Source organism: Dama dama, chromosome 20 (genome assembly GCF_033118175.1).
Source record: "Dama dama isolate Ldn47 chromosome 20, ASM3311817v1, whole genome shotgun sequence".
Lineage (NCBI taxonomy): Eukaryota > Metazoa > Chordata > Mammalia > Artiodactyla > Cervidae > Dama > Dama dama.
The window spans coordinates 97,891,564-97,910,672 of NC_083700.1; the positions used below are offsets into that span (position 1 = coordinate 97,891,564).

Genomic DNA, 19,109 nt, shown 5'->3' on the forward strand with positions numbered 1-19,109 from the left:
AAAAGATCTTCATGACCCAGATAATCGTGATGGTGTGATCACTCACCTAGAGCCAGACATCCTGGAATGTGAGTCAAGTGGGCCTTAGGAAGCATCACTATGAACAAAGCTAGTGAAGGTGATGAAATTCCAGTTGTGCTATTTCAAATCCTAAAAGATGATGCTGTGAAAGTGCTGCACTCAATATGCCAGTAAATTTGGAGAACTCAGCAGTGGCCACAGGAGGAAAAGGTCAGTTTTCATTCCAATCCCAAAGAATGCTCAAACTACAACACAACTGTACTCATCTCACACGCTAGCAAGGTAATGCTCTCCAAGCAAGGCTTCAATAGTATGTGGACTGTGAGCGTCCAGATGTTCAAGCTGGATTTAGAAAACGCAGAGGAACCAAAAATCAAATTGCCAACATCCATTGAATCATTGAAAAAGCAAGAGAGTTCCAGAAAAACATCTGCTTCTGCTTTATTGACTATGCCAAAGCCTTTGACTGTGTGGATCACAACAAACTTGAAAATTCTTCAAGAGATGGGAATACCAGACCAGCTGACCTCGCTCCTGAAAAATCTGTATGCAGGTCAAGAAGCAACAGTTAGAACTGGTCATGGAACTGGTTCCAAATCAGGAAAGGAGTATGTCAAGGCTGTATATTGTCACCCTGCTTATTTAACTTCTGTGCAGAGTACATCATGAGAAATGCTGGACTGAATGAAGCACAAGCTGGAATCAAGATTGTCAGGAGAAATATCAATAACCTCATATATGCAGATGACACCACACTTTTGACAGAAAGCAAAGAAGAACTAAAGAGCCTCTTGATGAAAGTGAAAGAGGAGAGTGAAAAAGTTGGCTTAAAACTCAACATTCTGGAGAAGGAAATGGCAACCCATTCCAGTATTCTTGCCTGGAGAATCCCATGAACGGAGGAGCCTGGTGGGCTACAGTCCATGGGGTCGCAAAGAGTCGGATATGACTGAGCGACTTCACTTTCACTTTCACTTTCAACCCTCAGCTGGGAAGACTTTCAGCTCTTGTGTTTGCTATTGATTGTTTTCTTGAGTTCTCAAAGACCTGTGACCATATTTTTTTTTAAGTTGCCTGTTTTCTAATTGCATCACTTTACACACTGTTGTCTAGTAATATGTGGTATTTAGAATGCCTTCTTAATTATTTTGAGCAGCCATTGCCTGTATTTTCTTAGCACCTCCTTGGTTTTCTTATGTGAACTCATCTGACAGGGAAATGCAGCTTTTTTGTTTGCCCTCTCTGCATACTGGACCGTCTGAGTCAGTGTTCTAACTAATCCCTGATGGTCTCTGAGCTACTGTTCTACCAGACTCAGTAGTTATGTGCTTCAGGAATTTTTTGGTAGAATTGGTCGTATTAGGAGACTCTTGGTGTCACCTTTGTTATCTTAAAAGCTGGTCCCTTCGCTGAGGCTCTTAATTTTTTGAAAACTTGATGCTATTTAAGCTGAAAAAAAAATTGGCAAGGCTATTTAAAAAATTGAGGGAAGCCATTTAAGAAATTGAAAAGTAATCGCAAACAACATTGGGTAGTTGTGACTTTCAGTTCTGTATCAGTTGAATTTTTGTGCTCTTTTCCCTGTGTTCTATTTTTCTCCAAAAAAACTTTTTATTAAAAAAAAACAAAAACTCAACATTCATTAAAAAGTACTGATTTTAAAAACTAATAACTTAAACTGCCACACACTTGAGACCCATTAAAAAAAGTTTAATGAGAAAAAAAAAAAACAACTCAACATTCAGAAGACTATGATCATGGCATCTGGTCCCATCACTTCATGGCAAATAAATGGAAATGGAAAAGCAATGGAAACAGTGAAAGACTTTATTTTCTTGGGCTCCAAAATCACTGCAGATGGTGACTGCAGCCATGAAATTAAAAGATGCTTACTCCTTGGAAGAAAAGTTATGACCAACTTAGGCAGCATATTAAAAAATAGAGACATTACTTTGCCAACAAAGGTCCATCTAGTCAAAGCTATGGTTTTTCCAATAGCCATGTATGGATGTGAGAGTTGGACTATAAAGAAAGCTGAGCACTGAAGAACTGATGCTTTTGAAGTGTGGTATTGGAGAAGACCCTTGAGAGTCCCTTGGACAGCAAGGAGATCCAACCAGTCAATCCTAAAGGAAATCAATCCTGAGTATTCATTGGAAGGACTGATTTCGAAGCTGAAACTCCAATACTTTGGCCACCTGATGCGAAGAACTCACTCACTGAAAAGACCCTGATGCTGGGAAAATTGAAGGTGGGAGAGGGGAAGACAGAGGATGAGCTGGTTGGATGGCATCACCGACTCAATGGACATGAGTTTGAGTAAGCTCCAGGACTTAGTGATGGACAGGGAATCCTGGCATGCTGCAATCCATGGGTCACAAAGAGTTACACATGACTGAGCCACTGAACTGAACTGAACTGATAAAAGGTAAAATAAATCCTTTGGTTTTTGAAAAATTCTTAATTGAACTAATAACTGTTCAAAATAATAATAGAAATGTATTTGGTTACTATAGCTTAAAGATAAATCAATGAAGCAGTGATATTACAGACAGAAGGAAGAATTGAGAATACTAAGGTATCTTATGAAGTGATATAGTTATTTGAAAATGGACTTAGATTAGTTGTCAATGTATACTGCAACTCTCAGGTAAACACTAAAGTAACTTTGAAAAGAAATTGTGAAATTTGAAAAGAATTGTGAGAAGAGAAAATTGAATCATGTAACATGCTCAATTTAAACCAGAGAAGGCAGAAAGGAGGAAAGGTTTTTTAAAAAGAAAGAACTAATTCAATGAATAAAAAAGTTATAAATGTGGTAGATATTAATCCAAGTATATCAATAATCACTTTAAATATGAATGGTCTAAATATACCAATTAAAAGACAGACTGGGGGGAAAAAGAAAGGAGAAATTTCTTGGCAGTCCAGAGGTGACTTCATGCCTCCGCTGCAGGAAGCCCCAGTTCAGTCTCCAATTGGGGAACTAAGATCCCACAAGCTGCATGACTTGGCCCCCCCCCCCAAAAAAAAAGGGACAGACTGACAGTGGATTAAAAAAATAATAATAATTATATGTTGTCTACAAGAAACACACTTTAAAGATATAGAGTGAAAGTAAAAGGAAGGGATCAACTACTTATATAAGAGCTAAAGCCATAAATTTCATAAGCGAAAACATAGGACCTTGGATTTGGTAATTCTTAGGTTATGACACCAAAAGCATGAGCAGCAAAAGAAAAGAATAAATTCGGACCTCATCAGAATTAAAAACTTCCATTCATCAAAGGACATTACCAAGAAAGTGAAAAGACAATTTAAAGGATGGAAAAAAAATTTACAAATTTTATGTCTGATAAGGGCTTAATATACAAAATATATAAAGAACTACAGTTCAATAAAAAAGACAATTGGATTTTTAAATGGGCAACAGATTTGAAGAGACTGTTCTTCAAAGAAGATATATAAATGCTTATAAGCACATGAAGGGAAAACAGTATTATTAGTCAGTAGGGAAATGTACATCAAGACCACAGTAAGATACTACTTCACACCCACTAGGATGGCTTGGCTGTGCTATTGCACAGCTTGTGGTATCTTAGTTCCCCAACCAGGGATTGAATCTGGGCACCTTCAGTGGAAGCATGGAGTCCTATGATGAGGATATGGAGAAACTGAAATTCTTTTACATTGCTGGTGGGAATGTAAAGTGATTAATAGCTGCTGTGGAAAATAGTGTGATGGTGCCTGAAATTTTTAAATAGAATCAACATATCATCCAGCAGTTCCACTCCTATGTATATACCCAAAAGAATTGAAAACAGATTCAAACAGGTACTTCATACACCAGTGTTCACTGCAGCATTATTTGCAATAGCCAAAAATTGGAAACAACCCAAGTGTCCATCAGCAAATGAATGGGTAAACAAAATGTGGTATATACAGTGGACTATTGTTATTAAGTCATTAAAAAAGAAACTATATTCTGATAACATGCTACAACTTGGGGGAAACTTGAAGACATTATGCTAAGAGAAATAACTCAGACACACCAAAAGTAATTTTTGTATGATTCCACATACATGTCTAGAATAGGCAAGTTAATAAAGACAAAAAATAGAAGTTTCCCAGGCTAAAGCAAGAGATGATGGTGAATTACTGCTTAATGGGTACAGAGTTTCTGTTTAGGATGATAAAAAACTTTTGGAAAAATATGGTGCTGCTATTTACACAATGAATGATATTCCACAGTGTTGAATGTGATTAACAGTACTCAATTGTATACTTAAAATGGTTAAGATAGAAAGTTTTAGTATATATATTTTTACCACAATTAATAGGTAAAGGAATTAATAAAGAGGCAGTGTTAAAGCAAGCAAATGACCCTAAGTATAAACATTGAACAGTACTGGGCTTCATTTTTATCCTAGTACCTTTAGGTACATATTTAATTCTTCTGTGACTTGAGCTTCTACACTTTACCTTTCCATATGAAAATGAAATGAAAGTCGCTCAGTTATGTCATATTTTGAACTAAAAACAGAGGCCAGGGCTTAAACAAACCACACATATGAGGTGTTGTCAACACTCTGACCCCCACTTTCCATACCCTGTAGACTTACTACCAAACTAGCTGCACTGAAAGCAGGAAGAGTCTAGAAAAGATACTCTCCCAGGAAAGCACGTGTACCAGTTAGTACCACACAGTTAGTACCACCAAATTAGTACCACTAATTTGTTATTTTCATCTTTAAAACTGTTTCTTAACCACAGTCTGATTCCTTCAACAACATAGTAAAGGATAGAGAAAGGTATACCATGTTAACACATATCGAGAAAAACCTGGAATGCCTGTATTAAACAAAGACTTCAGTAAATGGAAAATTGTCAGGGATAAAGAGGGGCATTACACAGTGATAAAGGAGTCAATTATCCAAGAAGTCATAATAATCTTTAATGTATATGCATCTAACAACAAAGCATCAAAATATGTGAGGGGAAAACCAATAGAACTGCAATGAGAAATGGACAAATCCACTGTTACATTCAGAGAATTCACAGTACCTCTTAACAATAATCAATGCATCGAGCAGGCAGAAAATCAGTAAGTTCTACTTGAACAGCACCATTAATTAACTGAATCTAATTAACATTTATAAAATACTTTATCAAACTGCAATAGAATACACATTCTTTTCAAGTTCACATGGAATGTTCACCAAGATAGACCACATTCTGAACCATAAAACACATCTTAGTAAATTTAGAAGAATAGAAATCATACAAAGTGTGCTTTCAGATCACAGTGGAATTAAGCTAGAAATTATTAACAGAAGGATAACTGGAAAATTCCCAAAAATATGGAGTTTAAACACACTTCTAAGTCACACATGGATCAAAGATGAACTCTCAGGAATTTTTTAATATTTTGAACTAAATGAAAGTTTAAAACTAAAAAAACAAAATTCAACTAATCAGAAATGTAGGATGCAATGAAAGCAGTGCTTGGAGGGAAATTTTATGGCATTAAATACATATGTTAGAAAAGAGGTAATGCAAATATTCCCTCACACCTGTTAGAATGGCTGTTATCAAAAAGACAAAAGATGTGGAATACACTGTTGGTGAGAATGTAAATTGGTACAACAACTATGGAAAACAGGATGGATGTTTCTCAAAAAACTTTAAAAATAAAACTACCATGTACAGTATGTACCACGTATGGTATATGGTATAGTAATCAAATGTGTGCTATTGGCAAAAGAATAAGCAAATAGGTCCATGGAACAAAATAGCTCAGAAATAGTCTCACACAAATACAGTCAACTGGTCTTTGACAAAGGAGCAAAGGATAATATTTTCAGCAAATGTATTGGAAGAACTGTACATTCACATTTTAAAAAATGAATATAGACACACTGACCTTACACCTTTCATGAAAATGAATTCAAAATGTATCATAGACATAAATATAAAACACAAAATTATAAAACTTCTAGAAGATAACACAGGAGAAAGACTAGATGACCTTGTGTTTGACAGTAACTTTTTTTGACCACACTCTGTGACTTGTGGAATCTTAGTTCCCTGATCAGGGATCAAACCTGGGCTGCCTGCAGTGGAAACGCAGAGTCCTAACCACTGGACCTCCAGAGAATTCCCAAAAATAGCTTTTTAGATACAACACGAAAATTAGATACAGTAGATGAAAAAAGCATCGGTAAGTAGGACTTCATTAAAATTTAAAACTTATGTGAAAAACATTGAAAAGACAAGCCAGAGCCTGGGAGAAAATATTTGCAAAACAGTATCTAATCAAGAACTTGTATCCCAAATATACAAATAACTCTTAAAACTCAACAATAAAGAAAACAACTGAATCTTAAAATGCACTAAAGACCTGAACTGATGCCTTACCAGATAAGATATATAGATGTCAAACAAGCGTGTAAAAAGATACTCACCATGACATGTCATTTGGGAAATACAAATTAAAACAAAAATTAGATACCACTATATACCTATTAGAATGGCTAAAATCCAGACACAGCACCAAACACTAGTGCGGATATGGAGCAGCAGAGACTCGTTCATTCCTGGTGGGAATGCCAAAGGTTCAGCCATTTGGAAGACAGTTTTGTCAGTTGTTTACAAAGCTACACAGTCTAACCATATGATCCAGTAATCACGTTCCTAGTTATTTGCCCAAATAAGTTGAAAACTTACACAACTGTCCACATAAAAACCAGCACACATATGTTTATAGCACCTTTATTTGTAATTGCCTAAAAATGGAAGCAAACAAGATATCCTGCAGCTGGTGAATGGATATACAAACTGAGGTAGGTCCATACAATGGGATGTTATTTACCAACATAAAGAAATGAAGTGCCCTTCAATAAGTGGTGCTGGGAAACTGGACAGCTACATATGAAAGAACGAAATTAGAACATTCTCTAACACTATACACAAAAATAAACTCAAAATGAATTAAAGACCTAAATATAAGACCAGAGACCATAAAATTCAAAACATAGGCAGAACACTGTTAACACAAATCACAGCAGTGTTTTTTAATCTGCATCCTAAAGCAAAGGAAAATAAAAAATAAATAAGTGGGACCTAGTTAAAAGCTTTTGCACAGCAAAGAAAATCATCGGCAAAAATGAAAAGACAACCTACTGAATGGGAGGAAATACTAGCAAATAGAGTGACGAGTAGGGAATTAAATCCAAAATATACATTTCATATGAACTAACGTTAAAAAAAAAAAAAACCTTGATTTTAAAAATGGGCAGAAAATGTGGATAGACATTTTTCCAAAGAAGTACAGATGGTCAACAGGCACATAAAAAGATACTCAATATCATTAATCATCAGAGAAATGTAAATTAAAAACCACTTTGAAAATAAATAAATAAATAAAAATAAAATAAAAGCCACTTTGAGATATCACCTCACACCTGTCAGAATGACTATTATCAAAAAGATCACAAATAACAACTGTTGGTGTGGACGTGGAGAAAAGGGAACCCTTGTACACTGTTGGTGGGAATGTAAATTGATGCAGCCACTGTGGAAATGATATGGAGGTTTCTCAGAAAATTAGAACTGTGATATGACCCAGCAGTTCCACTCCTTGGTATATATCCAAAAAAATGTAAAACACTAATTGAAAAGATACATGTACCCCAATGTTCATGACAGCATTATTTACAGTAGATAATAAATAGAACCAACCTAAGTGTCCCATCAACAGATGAATGGGTAAAGAAGAGATGGTATAAATATATAATCAAATACTGCTCAGTCATAAAAAAGAAGAAAATTTTTGCCATTTACAGCAACATAGATGGAATCGAAGGCTATTCTGCTAAGTAAGTCAGAGAAAGACAAATATTGTATGATATCACTTATATGTGGAATCTAAAATCTACAACAAACTATTGAATATAACAAAAAAAGAAACAGACTCACAGATTATGAGAGCAAACTTGTTACCAGTGCGGGGGGGTAAGGTGGGGAGGAGGGTCAAGATGGGGGAAGGAGTTTAAGAGGTACCAACTACTATGTATGAAATAAGTAAGCTACAAGGATATATTGTAGGAATATAGCCAGTATTTTATAATAACTATAAATGGAGTATAACCTTTAAAAATTGTGAATCACTATGTTGTATGCCTGAAATGTATATAATATTGTACATCAACTAAAACTAAATAAAAAAAAAAAGAGCTACCAAGCCATAAATAGACATTTAAGGAAACAAATGTATTTTGCTTCCTGAAGGAAGCCAGTCTGTAAAGCTTACATACTATTCCAAATCTGCGACATTCTGGAGAAGTTAACACTACAGAGGCAGTAAAAAGATCAGTAGCTTCAGGAGGAAAGAGAAGAGGGATGAACAGGTAGAGCACAGGAGATTTTTAGAGCAATGAGTCTATTCTGTATGACATAGTAATGGCAGATCCATGATACTATGCATTTGTCAAAACCCATAGGATTGTACAACACAGTGGACCCTAATGTTAACTATGGACTTCAGTTAATAATACTGTATCAATGTTCTTTCAATGTAAGACGGGAAGCTGAAAGGGGAGAGAAAGGGATATGTGAGAACTCTGTCTTATCTGCTCAATTTTCTGTATACCTAAAACCACTTTAAAAACATAAAGTCAGGGATTCCCTGGCTGTCCAGTGGTTAGGACTCTGCCCTCACTACCGAGGGCCTGGGTTTAATCCCTGGTTGAGGAACTAAGGTCCCGCCAAAAAAAAAAAAAGTCTATTAAATGTCTTAATTGTTTTTAAAGAGGATAGAAGGAAAAAAGGTAATCTCTCAATCCTGACCCCCAAAGATAACTACTATTGCTAAGACAGTGTTGTAAATATCCCCACATATTTTCTATTCATATATGTGCATGCACAGACATATTACCTGTACACAAATTGTTTCTAATTCCCTCCACAACCTTAAAAGGTTATTGTTTCCATTTTATAGATGAAGTAACTGGTCTGGTACATGGCTGAACTAGGTTCATTTCCCAATGTATTTTACTCCAAAGCCTGTACACTCTTAGCACTGCACCTCTTTGTAAAACATAAGACCTACTTTTTCTTCTATCTTTATTTCACATTTTACCCCTTCAGAAGATACACCAATCTTTCATATACCCTACTGCCTTCATGTCATATGGTACTCATGGCATCCCTGCAATGTATTCCATAACTCTGTGCACTCATACTTGCCTACTGAATAAGAAGTGGTAGCCCAGCTCCAGGGAACTGTACTGAGAAGCAGACTGTGGGACTGGCATACTTTTTTGGCAATAATGTAGCTTCCTTCTCCTGTGTAAGTAGCTCTCAAAATTCAGGTGTTAGAAAAAGTTATTTCTGGGACCTAAAGATCCTGAGGGGGAAAAAAGGGTAAGGGGTCAAGGCCAATGAAAAAGTGGAGAGAAGTGAATTTGCATGGGTGCCTGGGGAAGGAAGGAGCCTCCAGTGGGTTCAGTGGAGACAAAGCTTGACCACCCTGACCATTCGGAAGCATTCAGTGCATTGACACCAGCCAGTTCAACCAGCACCTGTTGTGATCAGCTGACTGTTCAGGGAAGCTTTAAAGAAGACCTTGTCCCTGCCCCTTCTCTTGGCACCTGTAGGGGACACTCTGAGGCTCCGAACAATCCTGGAAGCAATACAGAAGCACATCCATTCTTCCTCCCTCATCTTCAAACTGGCCCAAGATGCATTCAAGATTGCTACTCCCACGGACAGTAGTACAGATGGCACCCTGCTCAACGTGGCCTTGGAGCTGGGGCTGCAGGTATGGAGGAGGAGTGGGCCATCCCCACTTTAGACTTCTGGCCTAGTGACAGGTAGTTCAGATCCCATGAGGACTGGAGTGGGCATGGGCCAGGTCTGATTCTTTCTGTGTCCCCAGAACATAGCTTCTAGGCTAGTTACAAAGTCAGGACTCAATTTTGGGCTCTGTTTTGAGGTTAAGGCCAGTTAAGCAGTATAGCCTTAGGCTCCACAGGGTCCCCATCTTCCCCCTACCCACTCCCATTCCTCCAAGTCAGGGTGTGGTATAATAAGGGCTTTATTCATTACAGGTCATCAGAGAAACCTTCTATCTGATTGGTGGCAGGATGGGGCAGAAATTAAACAAACCCATCTGTACTTCTCAGGGGAGACATGGTTGTTTAAGGCACCAATAAATACATGTACATAAATGAATGGCAAGGAGGAGGGAGAGGTTATAGCAGTTATGCTTAGTCTGCTGGGAATGCCACTTTTTTTCACCCAGGTGATGAGGATGACCTTATCAACCCTCAACTGGAGGCGCCGGGAGATGGTGCGGTGGTTGGTAACCTGTGCTACAGAAGTGGGTGAGTCTCCCAGCTCCCTCTGCCCCCAGGGGAAAGGATTCCTAGGCCCTACTCTTGGGACAGGACAGCGAATCCTTAGCGCTATCATATTCCTATTATTGATGGCCTAGGGAAGGATGAGGCTGCTGGGAGGAGAAGATGGCCTTGTTCAGCCTGACCAAGCTCTGTCCTCACTGCTTGGACCATACCCTGAGGGCAAGAAGCACTCTGATCCTCTGATAGAAACATTCTGAAAGAATGCATTTTCAGCCACTAGGACTCAAGTGCAGCCTTGGGAGGTAGTTGGCCCAGTTCTTTAGTCCCAGTCCCTGTCCATGCTTCAGAGAAATCCCAAACAACTTGGAGGCTCGAGACCCCATCTAGTGCCCAAAGCCCCAGCACAAAACTCTGCCCTGAGAGGCTTCACTTCAGCTAGAAAACCCAGGGGCCGATCTGAGACTCCTGCCTTGGAGCAGGCAAACCAGAGGCTCTGTTGCTCCATCCTTGTGAGGGGCTAAGAGCACCTGCAGAAACTTTCAAACCTCTGACCTGGGGGAAGGAAGGGATGGAAAGAGACCTCAGATGGGGTCTGGCCATCGGGGTTGCCCCTGTAGCCCTGGTTACTACAGATCATCTCAGGGCTGCTGAGAAGGAGGGAGAGCTTGTCCCTGCAGGCCAAGTTCTCACCCCAAATGGTAATCTGGGCAGACCTGGATCAGGACCCGGAGGCCCGTGGCTGAGCACAGGCTCTCCTTGACAGGTGTGCGGGCCCTGGTGAGCATCTTGCAGAGCTGGTACACACTCTTCACCCCCACCGAGGCTACCAGCATTGTGGCTGCCACAGCTGTCTCCCACACCACCATCCTGCGCCTCAGTCTTGACTATCCACAGCGGGAGGAGCTGGCCAGCTGTGCTCGCACCCTGGCGCTGCAGTGCGCTATGAAGGATCCTCAGAGCTGCGCCCTGTCGGCCCTTACCCTCTGTGAGAAGGACCACATCGCCTTCGAAGCAGCCTATCAGATCGCCATTGATGCTGCGGCTGGCGGCATGACTCACTCACAGCTGTTCACCATCGCCCGCTACATGGAGCTCCGTGGCTACCCGCTACGTGCCTTCAAGCTGGCCTCACTGGCCATGAGCCATCTCAACCTGGCCTACAACCAGGACACCCACCCGGCCATCAACGATGTGCTCTGGGCCTGCGCCCTCAGCCACTCCCTGGGCAAGAATGAGCTGGCGGCCCTCATCCCCCTGGTGGTGAAGAGCGTGCACTGCGCCACAGTGCTTTCAGACATCCTTCGGCGCTGCACCGTGACTGCTCCTGGACTGGCCGGCATCCCAGGCCGCCGCAGCTCAGGAAAGCTCATGTCCACTGACAAGGCTCCCCTGCGCCAGCTGCTGGATGCCACCATCAATGCCTACATCAACACCACACACTCTCGCCTGACGCATATCAGCCCTCGCCACTACGGAGAGTTCATTGAGTTTCTGAGCAAGGCCCGGGAGACCTTCCTGCTACCACAGGATGGCCACCTGCAGTTTGCCCAGTTCATCGACAACCTCAAACAGATCTACAAAGGCAAGAAGAAGCTGATGTTGCTGGTGCGAGAGCGCTTCGGCTGAGAAAGCAGACGGCTCGCTGCCAGGGCAGCCTGGGCTCCCAGGTAGCATCAGGTCAGGCCACGGACACAAGCATTTGTCCACCCTGAGAGGACTCTGAGCACCTGTGGCTGAAGCCAGAGGACCACAGGGCTAAGCATGGGAGAGTCCAGCTCTAGCCAACATGCCTGCCTGGGCAGGGTTCTCACAACAGCCCACTGTTCCTGGAGGAGCAGGGCCCTGCAGACCGATCAGCACCCACAACATGCCACCTCAGGCCCTTGTATCCTGCGTGTCCCGGGCATTGCCCCTCTCTCCCTTGGCAAACACAGAACACTGTTCCGTCTCAGGGATTGTGTAACCAGAGAAACAGAAGCGTTTATGGTACTGTAAATACTATAGTCTGTGTGTTGCCAATTATGTTGTAAAGTTGTAACTATTTATAATTCTGGTTCTAATTTGATGGGTACTTGAAGTAGCTGTGGGTGGGAAGATAGGCTTGTTTTCTGAGGAGATTCACAACCATTTCTCAGGTTTCCCTTGCAGAGTATATTCTGTTGGCAGTGGAAGATTGGGGGTGGCAGGGAGAAAAATGGCCAGTTAAGAGGAAATCTCAAGTCTAGTCTATGCAGAAACCCCAGCCTGCAGACGGGCATTCATAGCCCAGTAATGGGTGAGGAGACCCAGTCTGGACTTAGACTTCGACTCACGAAGCCATGAGGCCACAGAAGCTGTTGTTCCTGCCCGACACAGCCTCTCTAGGAGTCTGACGAGTTCCTGAGAAACAGGTGAAGGTGAATAGGAGGCCACTGAGCTCATAATGTTCATCTGCTCTGGACACCGTTGTGTTAGAGTATCTGGTTTCATCTCTAAGTGTGCGTAGAGATCTGAGTGACTAAATACGTGTGTCTGTGTGCATAGGAATATCTGTGCGTGCCTGTATGTGCACATATATATTCATGTGTATGTGTCAGGTCTGTGTGCTGGATGGTGGGTTTCTGTGTGAGGGTATACACATATGTGAGCATACTGTGGTACATACCTGTGTGTCTGTTGCTGTTTGCTGATGCATGTTTAGTCCGTGTGTATCTGGCCACACATGAGTACACATGTATAAATGTGTTTGGTCTATATCTGTCTCTGTATGTGTAACTGTGGTATTTCCACATGTAGGTTTGTCTGTGAATTCATGTTCTAGGATCTGCATGAATGTGCCCCTTCTCTTTTTGCCAGATCTCTCATCCCCATTCCTCTCTCGCACCAGCTAAACATGTTCCCCCATCTCTGTGGCTCCTGTACTCACCACTGTCACCCAACAAGCTTCTGAGCACTAAGCTCCCTCTGCCCCGAGTGGCTCCTTCAGCACCACATTTCTCTGCTTCCCCTGCACCTGCTTTCTTCCCCTGCCTTTCTACCTCAAGCTTCCTCTGCCCTCTTCTGCTACAGTCCCATGGGTCACTGATTTGGAGGCTGCGGCTGGAATGCACTTGGCCTTTCCCTGTCTGACTAGTTTCTGGGCCAGGTGGACAACCCCTCTCTTAGCTCTGGCTGACCTCCACAGTGCATCATGTTCCTGCTACCTTCCTGCCCCCTCTCCTCAGCCTGGAATTGTTGTAGGAGATAGCACGGGCATTCAGAAGAGTCATTTAGATGCCAGTGTCTTGGTGTTCACTGTTTCCTGTCTTAGTTCCCAAGTAGGGGGTGGGTGTGATAGGGAAGGGGTGGTCTAGCTAGAGTGTGAACTAAGAACCTGTGTGCTTTAGTTTCCTTTCTCTGACAAACTATATCACTTTTTTTTTCCTCCACACTGACCGATAAGTTGTATTTGCTGTTTGTGGCTACTCAAGTCTTACTGTTCCATCATGGGCCGTACAACCTCTCAGTCTGACAGGTTGGTTAAAAAAGGAAGATACCACTCCCATTTCTGTATCACAATTGCCATTTTTTAGCAAGTATGTGAACTCACAGCTTTTCTATGAATAAATCACAGATCACAGAAAAGATCATTTTTCTAAAATCAGGAATTGTGTTCTTTCAATACATGGGGCCCTTCTCTGTATTCTCCATCGCCCTGGCTGGGACAGGGAGCTGGTTAGGCCTATAGCACAGAGGGTTCCTAGCACTCTAATAAGATGTGGAATGACAAATGAAGGTCTCCTACCACACCAGACCCCTCTCCAGAGTTCACAGGCATGTCAGGGCCAGACCCCAGAAAGTAGGTACCATTATGATGAGCAGAAACATCAAGATACTGAGAAAATTAGAGGGTATGCACAGAAAAGAAGCCTATTGGTGTCAGAAGCCTTCTCAGCTCAGTGATGCATGTCTAAGCAACTCAGCTAATCTTAATGCCCTCTTCCCAACTTTTCGGGTTAAAGCTGAAGGCCTCTCAGCTTCTTCCTGCTGACCTAGACTCCATCTTCCTCAACAGGCATTTCTGAATATTCTAACCATTGCTGTGTCCCTCTCTGATTTCTATGCCCTTCCTCCCCAGACACAAAGCCCTGGCTTCACATGCTGTAAAGTGAAAGTGAAGTCGCTCAGTCGTGTCCGACTCTTTGCGACCCCATGGACTGTAGCCCACCAGGCTCTTCCATCCACGGAGTTTTCTAGGCAAGAGTACTGGAGTGGGTTGCCATTTCCTTCTCTATCACATGCTGTAGGGACCCCATTTCTCTGCACATGTCACAGCTCCCACTCCTAGGAAGATCTATGCAACCCCATGTGGCTCTGGGGCTTGGAGATCTGAGAGCACGATGGTGTCAGGGCCCTGACATGAAGTCCGACAGTGCCTAGGCACTGATATCTGAGCTCTAATGACTTGTGGGAGAGGATGCAAGAAGCAGCCCAGGGAAGGAAGACGCTAAGAAGGAACAGAGGATAAGGGCACAGATCTTTCACAAACAAAACTACATGCAAGATTTCAACTCTGGAACTTTTATTCTCCTGGAAACAATCATCTGTGTCAGTGGTACTTCAGGGAAAAGGGGCACGCTCAATTCTGTCGAAGCAGGCGAGAGTGTTTGTGCACAGCATCCACAAAGGCTCCCACATGTTCAGGGTCCATGTCAGGGTAAAGTCCATGGCCCAGGTTGGCAATGTAGCGCTGTGGCCCAAAATCATTCAGCATCTGCTGCACCAGCTTCCCAATCTCCTCCTGGGGGGACCAACAGGGCACTGGCTGCAGGGGGGCCAGCACGCCTCTGCCCTCCACATACATAATAGTGACACATATACACGGAGGCACTCAGTATTACTTAGTCATTCAGAAAAAACTTTATCGGATACCTAGTATGGACCAGGCACTAAGAAAAGCCAAATGAACAAAACCAATGAAAAGAAACTCGTGCCTTCCTAGAGTCCATGTGGTGAATGGAGTAGAGGGAGGGATAAACCGATGATGAAAACACACACATAGTAATAAACACAACCATGTTCAGAACCATGAGAGTGCAAAGACAAAGTCACCGACACACACACAAGAACCTGGTTGTTACCTCAGATGCATACAGGGCACAGGGGTCCAGGTTGCCCTGCAGGGTCACCGTCTTTCCCACGCGTTCCCTGGAAGCAGAGTCAGTGCCCTGTTCTGGTGACTGCACATATTGCAGCTGTCCCCTGCTCCACCTCACCTTCCATCACTCACCGGGCTTTCTCGGGGGCCACTGTCCAGTCAAGCCCAACCACCTCATAGCCAGCCTGGGCCAGCTCCTCCAGGGCAAAATGTCCATCCTTAGCAAAGATGATCTGGGGGAAAGGGCAAATCTCAGGCTGCAGAGAGCTTTGCTCTGCTGGCTATTAATAATATACCTTAGTCATACTTCTGCTGCCCTCTAGTGGTCACTTAGTTCCATGCAGGACTTAACCTGATAGGTCCATGGGCCCACCTTCACTCAGCTCATCCCCATCCTTACCATGGGCACCGGTGCCAGGCCTGCCTCCTGCAGCCCGGCCTTCACTCGCTTGGACACGTCACGGATGTAGGGCAGTGCAAACTTACTGAAGAGTTGCGGGCCAAGATGCCCTGCATGGGACTCAAAGAGCTGCAATGCCTACAATTACGGGGTGGGGACAATAAATGAAATACATAACATACAAAGAGGAATTATCTGGCCCCACATGTAGAATGTGCCTCAATTTTCCCCAAGTGACTTCATCCCTGAGATTGCCAAAACCTATAAATCCAGTTCCAGTCAAAGAGTTTTGCCTTCTCCAGATCCCAGTGCTAGCTTTCATCTTTGAATAGAGTACTAAGCCCCCCTGCCAGTGTCTGGGCTTAGCTGCTCCAGCCAGATTATTGCAGGTCAAGCCTCTTTTGTGCCTGGCATTAAGATACCTAGCTTCTCAGGTATAAGGAACTGTATTGTTTCTGGTCCTTAAAAATTAAGCCCAGGCTATTTGTCTCTCCCTCAGGTCTTACCTGGGCACCAGCAGCCACTTGTCCTACCAGATAAGGGACAAGAGCATCAGCGAGGATGCGAAGCAGCTGGTGACTGGCTTGTGGTCTCTGGTAAAGCCAGCGCTTGGCCTGAGACATGGTGCTTGAGCCGCCACCCTCAACCATGTATGTCATCAGAGTCCACTGCAAAAGGCAAAAGCCAGACTGACACTTCTTCCCTTGTCTTCACCCAGACCTGCCAAAGTAACTTCTCCAAGCCCAAGTCCCTGCCCTGGTCCATATTACCGGGGCACCAGCAAAGCCAATCAGTGGCACACGCCCAGCCAGCTGCTGTCGAGTGAGAGTGATGGCCTGGAACACATAGCCCAGCTCAGAGGCCACTGCTGCTGGATCCCGGAGGCGCTTTAAGTCCCGCTCTTCTCTTAATGGTTCTGGGAAGCTGGGCCCTTTGCCAGGTACCATGGTCACCTCCATGCCCAGTGCCTGGCGGGGGAGAAAACATCTGGGTTCCCAACCTGTAACTCCTGGAGAACGAGATCTGTTCAACCCATGCCAGGAAGGAGGAAAAGGAGAATGAAACTCGGCCAAGCTCCGTCTCCTCCAGCCTGTTTTTCCCTCTGTCCCATAAGGATAAGTGCTTTTCTTGAGCCTTGACTGTCCTTTCTGTTTTACACGTTTGTGAGTCAGATCTGAGCAGGTACCTGGGGTACAACAAGGATGTCGGAGAAGATGATGGCAGCATCCAGAGGGAATCGACGCAGTGGCTATAGGGAACAGAAGACAGATTGCTAGGTGGCCTGCGGAGGGCATAAATCCCTCCTCTTTTGTTGACCCCTCACCTGCAGGGTAAGTTCACAGCAGGCTTCTGGGGAACGACAGGTGCTGAAAAAGTCCTGGGCTGCCCGAGTTTCCCTAAACTCTGCAGACAGAAAAGGTAAGGCAGGGCTCAGCCTTGAGGAACCTCCAAGAGCCCTTCTCTGCCCCTCAAAAACTTTTCCCTCTCCAGAATTTTACCTAGACTCCGAGGCCCTGACCCTGACCTGGTAAGTAGCGTCCTGCCTGCCGCATGCACCAAACAGGAGTGTAGTCTGTTTCTTCTCCCCAGGCTGCTCGAAGGAAGGTGTCATTCTTAAGCTCCGGAAAACCCTGAAGTCTGGGGATCAGGAGGAGGGAAGGGTAGGTCTCAGTGAACTAGACTGGGGGTTGGGCAGGGCTCTGGTTCTAAAGGCGGATACGGTCCATCCAGCACGGCTATCTGCCTTCTCCAGACCAGCTACTAAGCTGCGCCTCCCCGCCGATTCCGCCCTCTGTCTGCCTATCAGGTGGTGTACAGGACTAGAAGGGCCGGTGCTGGGGCCTTTACCCTACTTATAGTCCCAGTTTCCCCAGGCTCAAAGCCACTGGAAGGACTGGGAGAGTGGGGTTGAGGGAACGAAAACTCACTTAGGAGAATTGGGGGGGGGGGGGGGGGCGGGAGGGGTGTCTCTGGAACAAGGGTACCAGTGAGCTAGTTCCGGGGCTGGAAGGTTTTGGGGCTGAAAAATCTCCAGGCGGGGGGACAGTCATGGGGGAATCAGAGATGAAAAGTCCGAAATGCGGATCTTAGATGAGGATTAGAAAGTCCAGGGAGCGTCTCCTAAATTAAGGTCTGGGGTACGCAGTCCAGCTAGGTAGTCCCTGGGATGAATATTTTAGGAATCCATGGTTGGAGGATTTGGAATCCCAGCGACTTAGGTTCTCAGGGCTGGGGAAGAAGGGTATAGGAACAGATTCCTAGGCTGAAAGATTCAGGTCAGAAGCCCCTATGGCCACACTGCGTGGTGGCCCAGAGAACTCACCTAGACTCTTTCGCCTCCATGATAAGCTGTCCGTAAACGCGAGCACAGTCCCCGTTATAGACTGAATCTGAGCCTGCCCTCTGCCCAGGCTCCGCCCCTTCCAGCGATGAGCCAGGGCAGTCGCCATGTTGAAGGTCACATGATCAGACTCCCGCTACCGCTCCTGGGCTGCCCCAGCTGCTGCCGGTAGGACCCCACCCCTAGTCTCTTCACCGTAAAGTCCGCTGTAGCGACGCAAGAACAAACACACATTCACCGCCCCCCCTCCCCCGCCCCAACTTCCCCAAAGAACTTTATTGTAAATACACTTCGCATGGTGTGAGGAGTTTGCTCTTCTCTGACTTTCTGGGAACCCCAGAAAACTCGGCCCAAGGCTCACTTTTCACTCCCACTCTCCACGATTCTAATAATTTTATGCCGGGCCCAACCAGCCACAACTGTGGTAGCATAAAGTTGTACAGGAAACTGAGATAATATTTATATTACCTAGAAAGAGGCGGGCACTATAATAGGTGCAGAGGTTACAGTGGTGAACGAGGCACTTTCTTTCTTTAAAGAGCTACAGACTGATGAGGAAACATAGAAGTCAGCAATTACAATGGTAAATGTTTTAAAGGGAAAAAGCTAGACACAAACAGCAAGGACTCCATTTAATTGGGGAAAGCAATGGGGTATTCCAAGCAAAGGGAACAGCATATGCAAAGAGAAAATGCAAAAGAGCAATTGGCTTAATGGAAAATGGAATATCAAGCTAGTGGATTTAAATAGTCTGGAACTATCCACAGAGTTCAGCTCATGCAGGCCTTTGTTAAGTGCATGTATTCACTTTATCTTGTAGTAGTGTGACAGCATACAAAGCGCTTGGAGAGATCAGCAGAGAGGCACTGT

The 19,109-nt window shown here is 43.9% G+C and overlaps 2 protein-coding genes across 2 annotated transcripts in view; one reads left to right on the forward strand and one right to left on the reverse strand.

Moving 5' to 3' along the window:
- The window catches only part of ZSWIM5 (zinc finger SWIM-type containing 5), a 163,504-nt gene extending 149,503 nt beyond the window's left edge, over positions 1-14,001 (forward strand). Inside the window, exons 12-14 of the mRNA XM_061122068.1 lie at positions 9,678-9,841; positions 10,325-10,406; positions 11,146-14,001. Of these exons, the coding sequence (XP_060978051.1) occupies positions 9,678-9,841; positions 10,325-10,406; positions 11,146-12,008 (1,109 nt within the window). The 3' untranslated portion in view covers positions 12,009-14,001. The remainder of the gene's footprint in view (positions 1-9,677; positions 9,842-10,324; positions 10,407-11,145) is intronic.
- Positions 14,002-14,905: 904 nt separating this feature from the next.
- On the reverse strand, positions 14,906-18,354 carry UROD (uroporphyrinogen decarboxylase). Its single transcript, XM_061122069.1, has 10 exons — positions 18,222-18,354; positions 17,424-17,536; positions 17,223-17,302; positions 17,085-17,147; positions 16,669-16,866; positions 16,405-16,566; positions 15,899-16,036; positions 15,631-15,731; positions 15,482-15,548; positions 14,906-15,141 (listed from the first exon to the last, which is right to left on the reverse strand). The coding sequence occupies exons 1-10, from the start codon at positions 18,239-18,241 to the stop codon at positions 14,980-14,982; spliced, it is 1,104 nt and encodes a 367-aa protein (XP_060978052.1). The 5' UTR covers positions 18,242-18,354; the 3' UTR covers positions 14,906-14,979.
- Between the last annotated feature and the right edge of the window lie 755 nt (positions 18,355-19,109).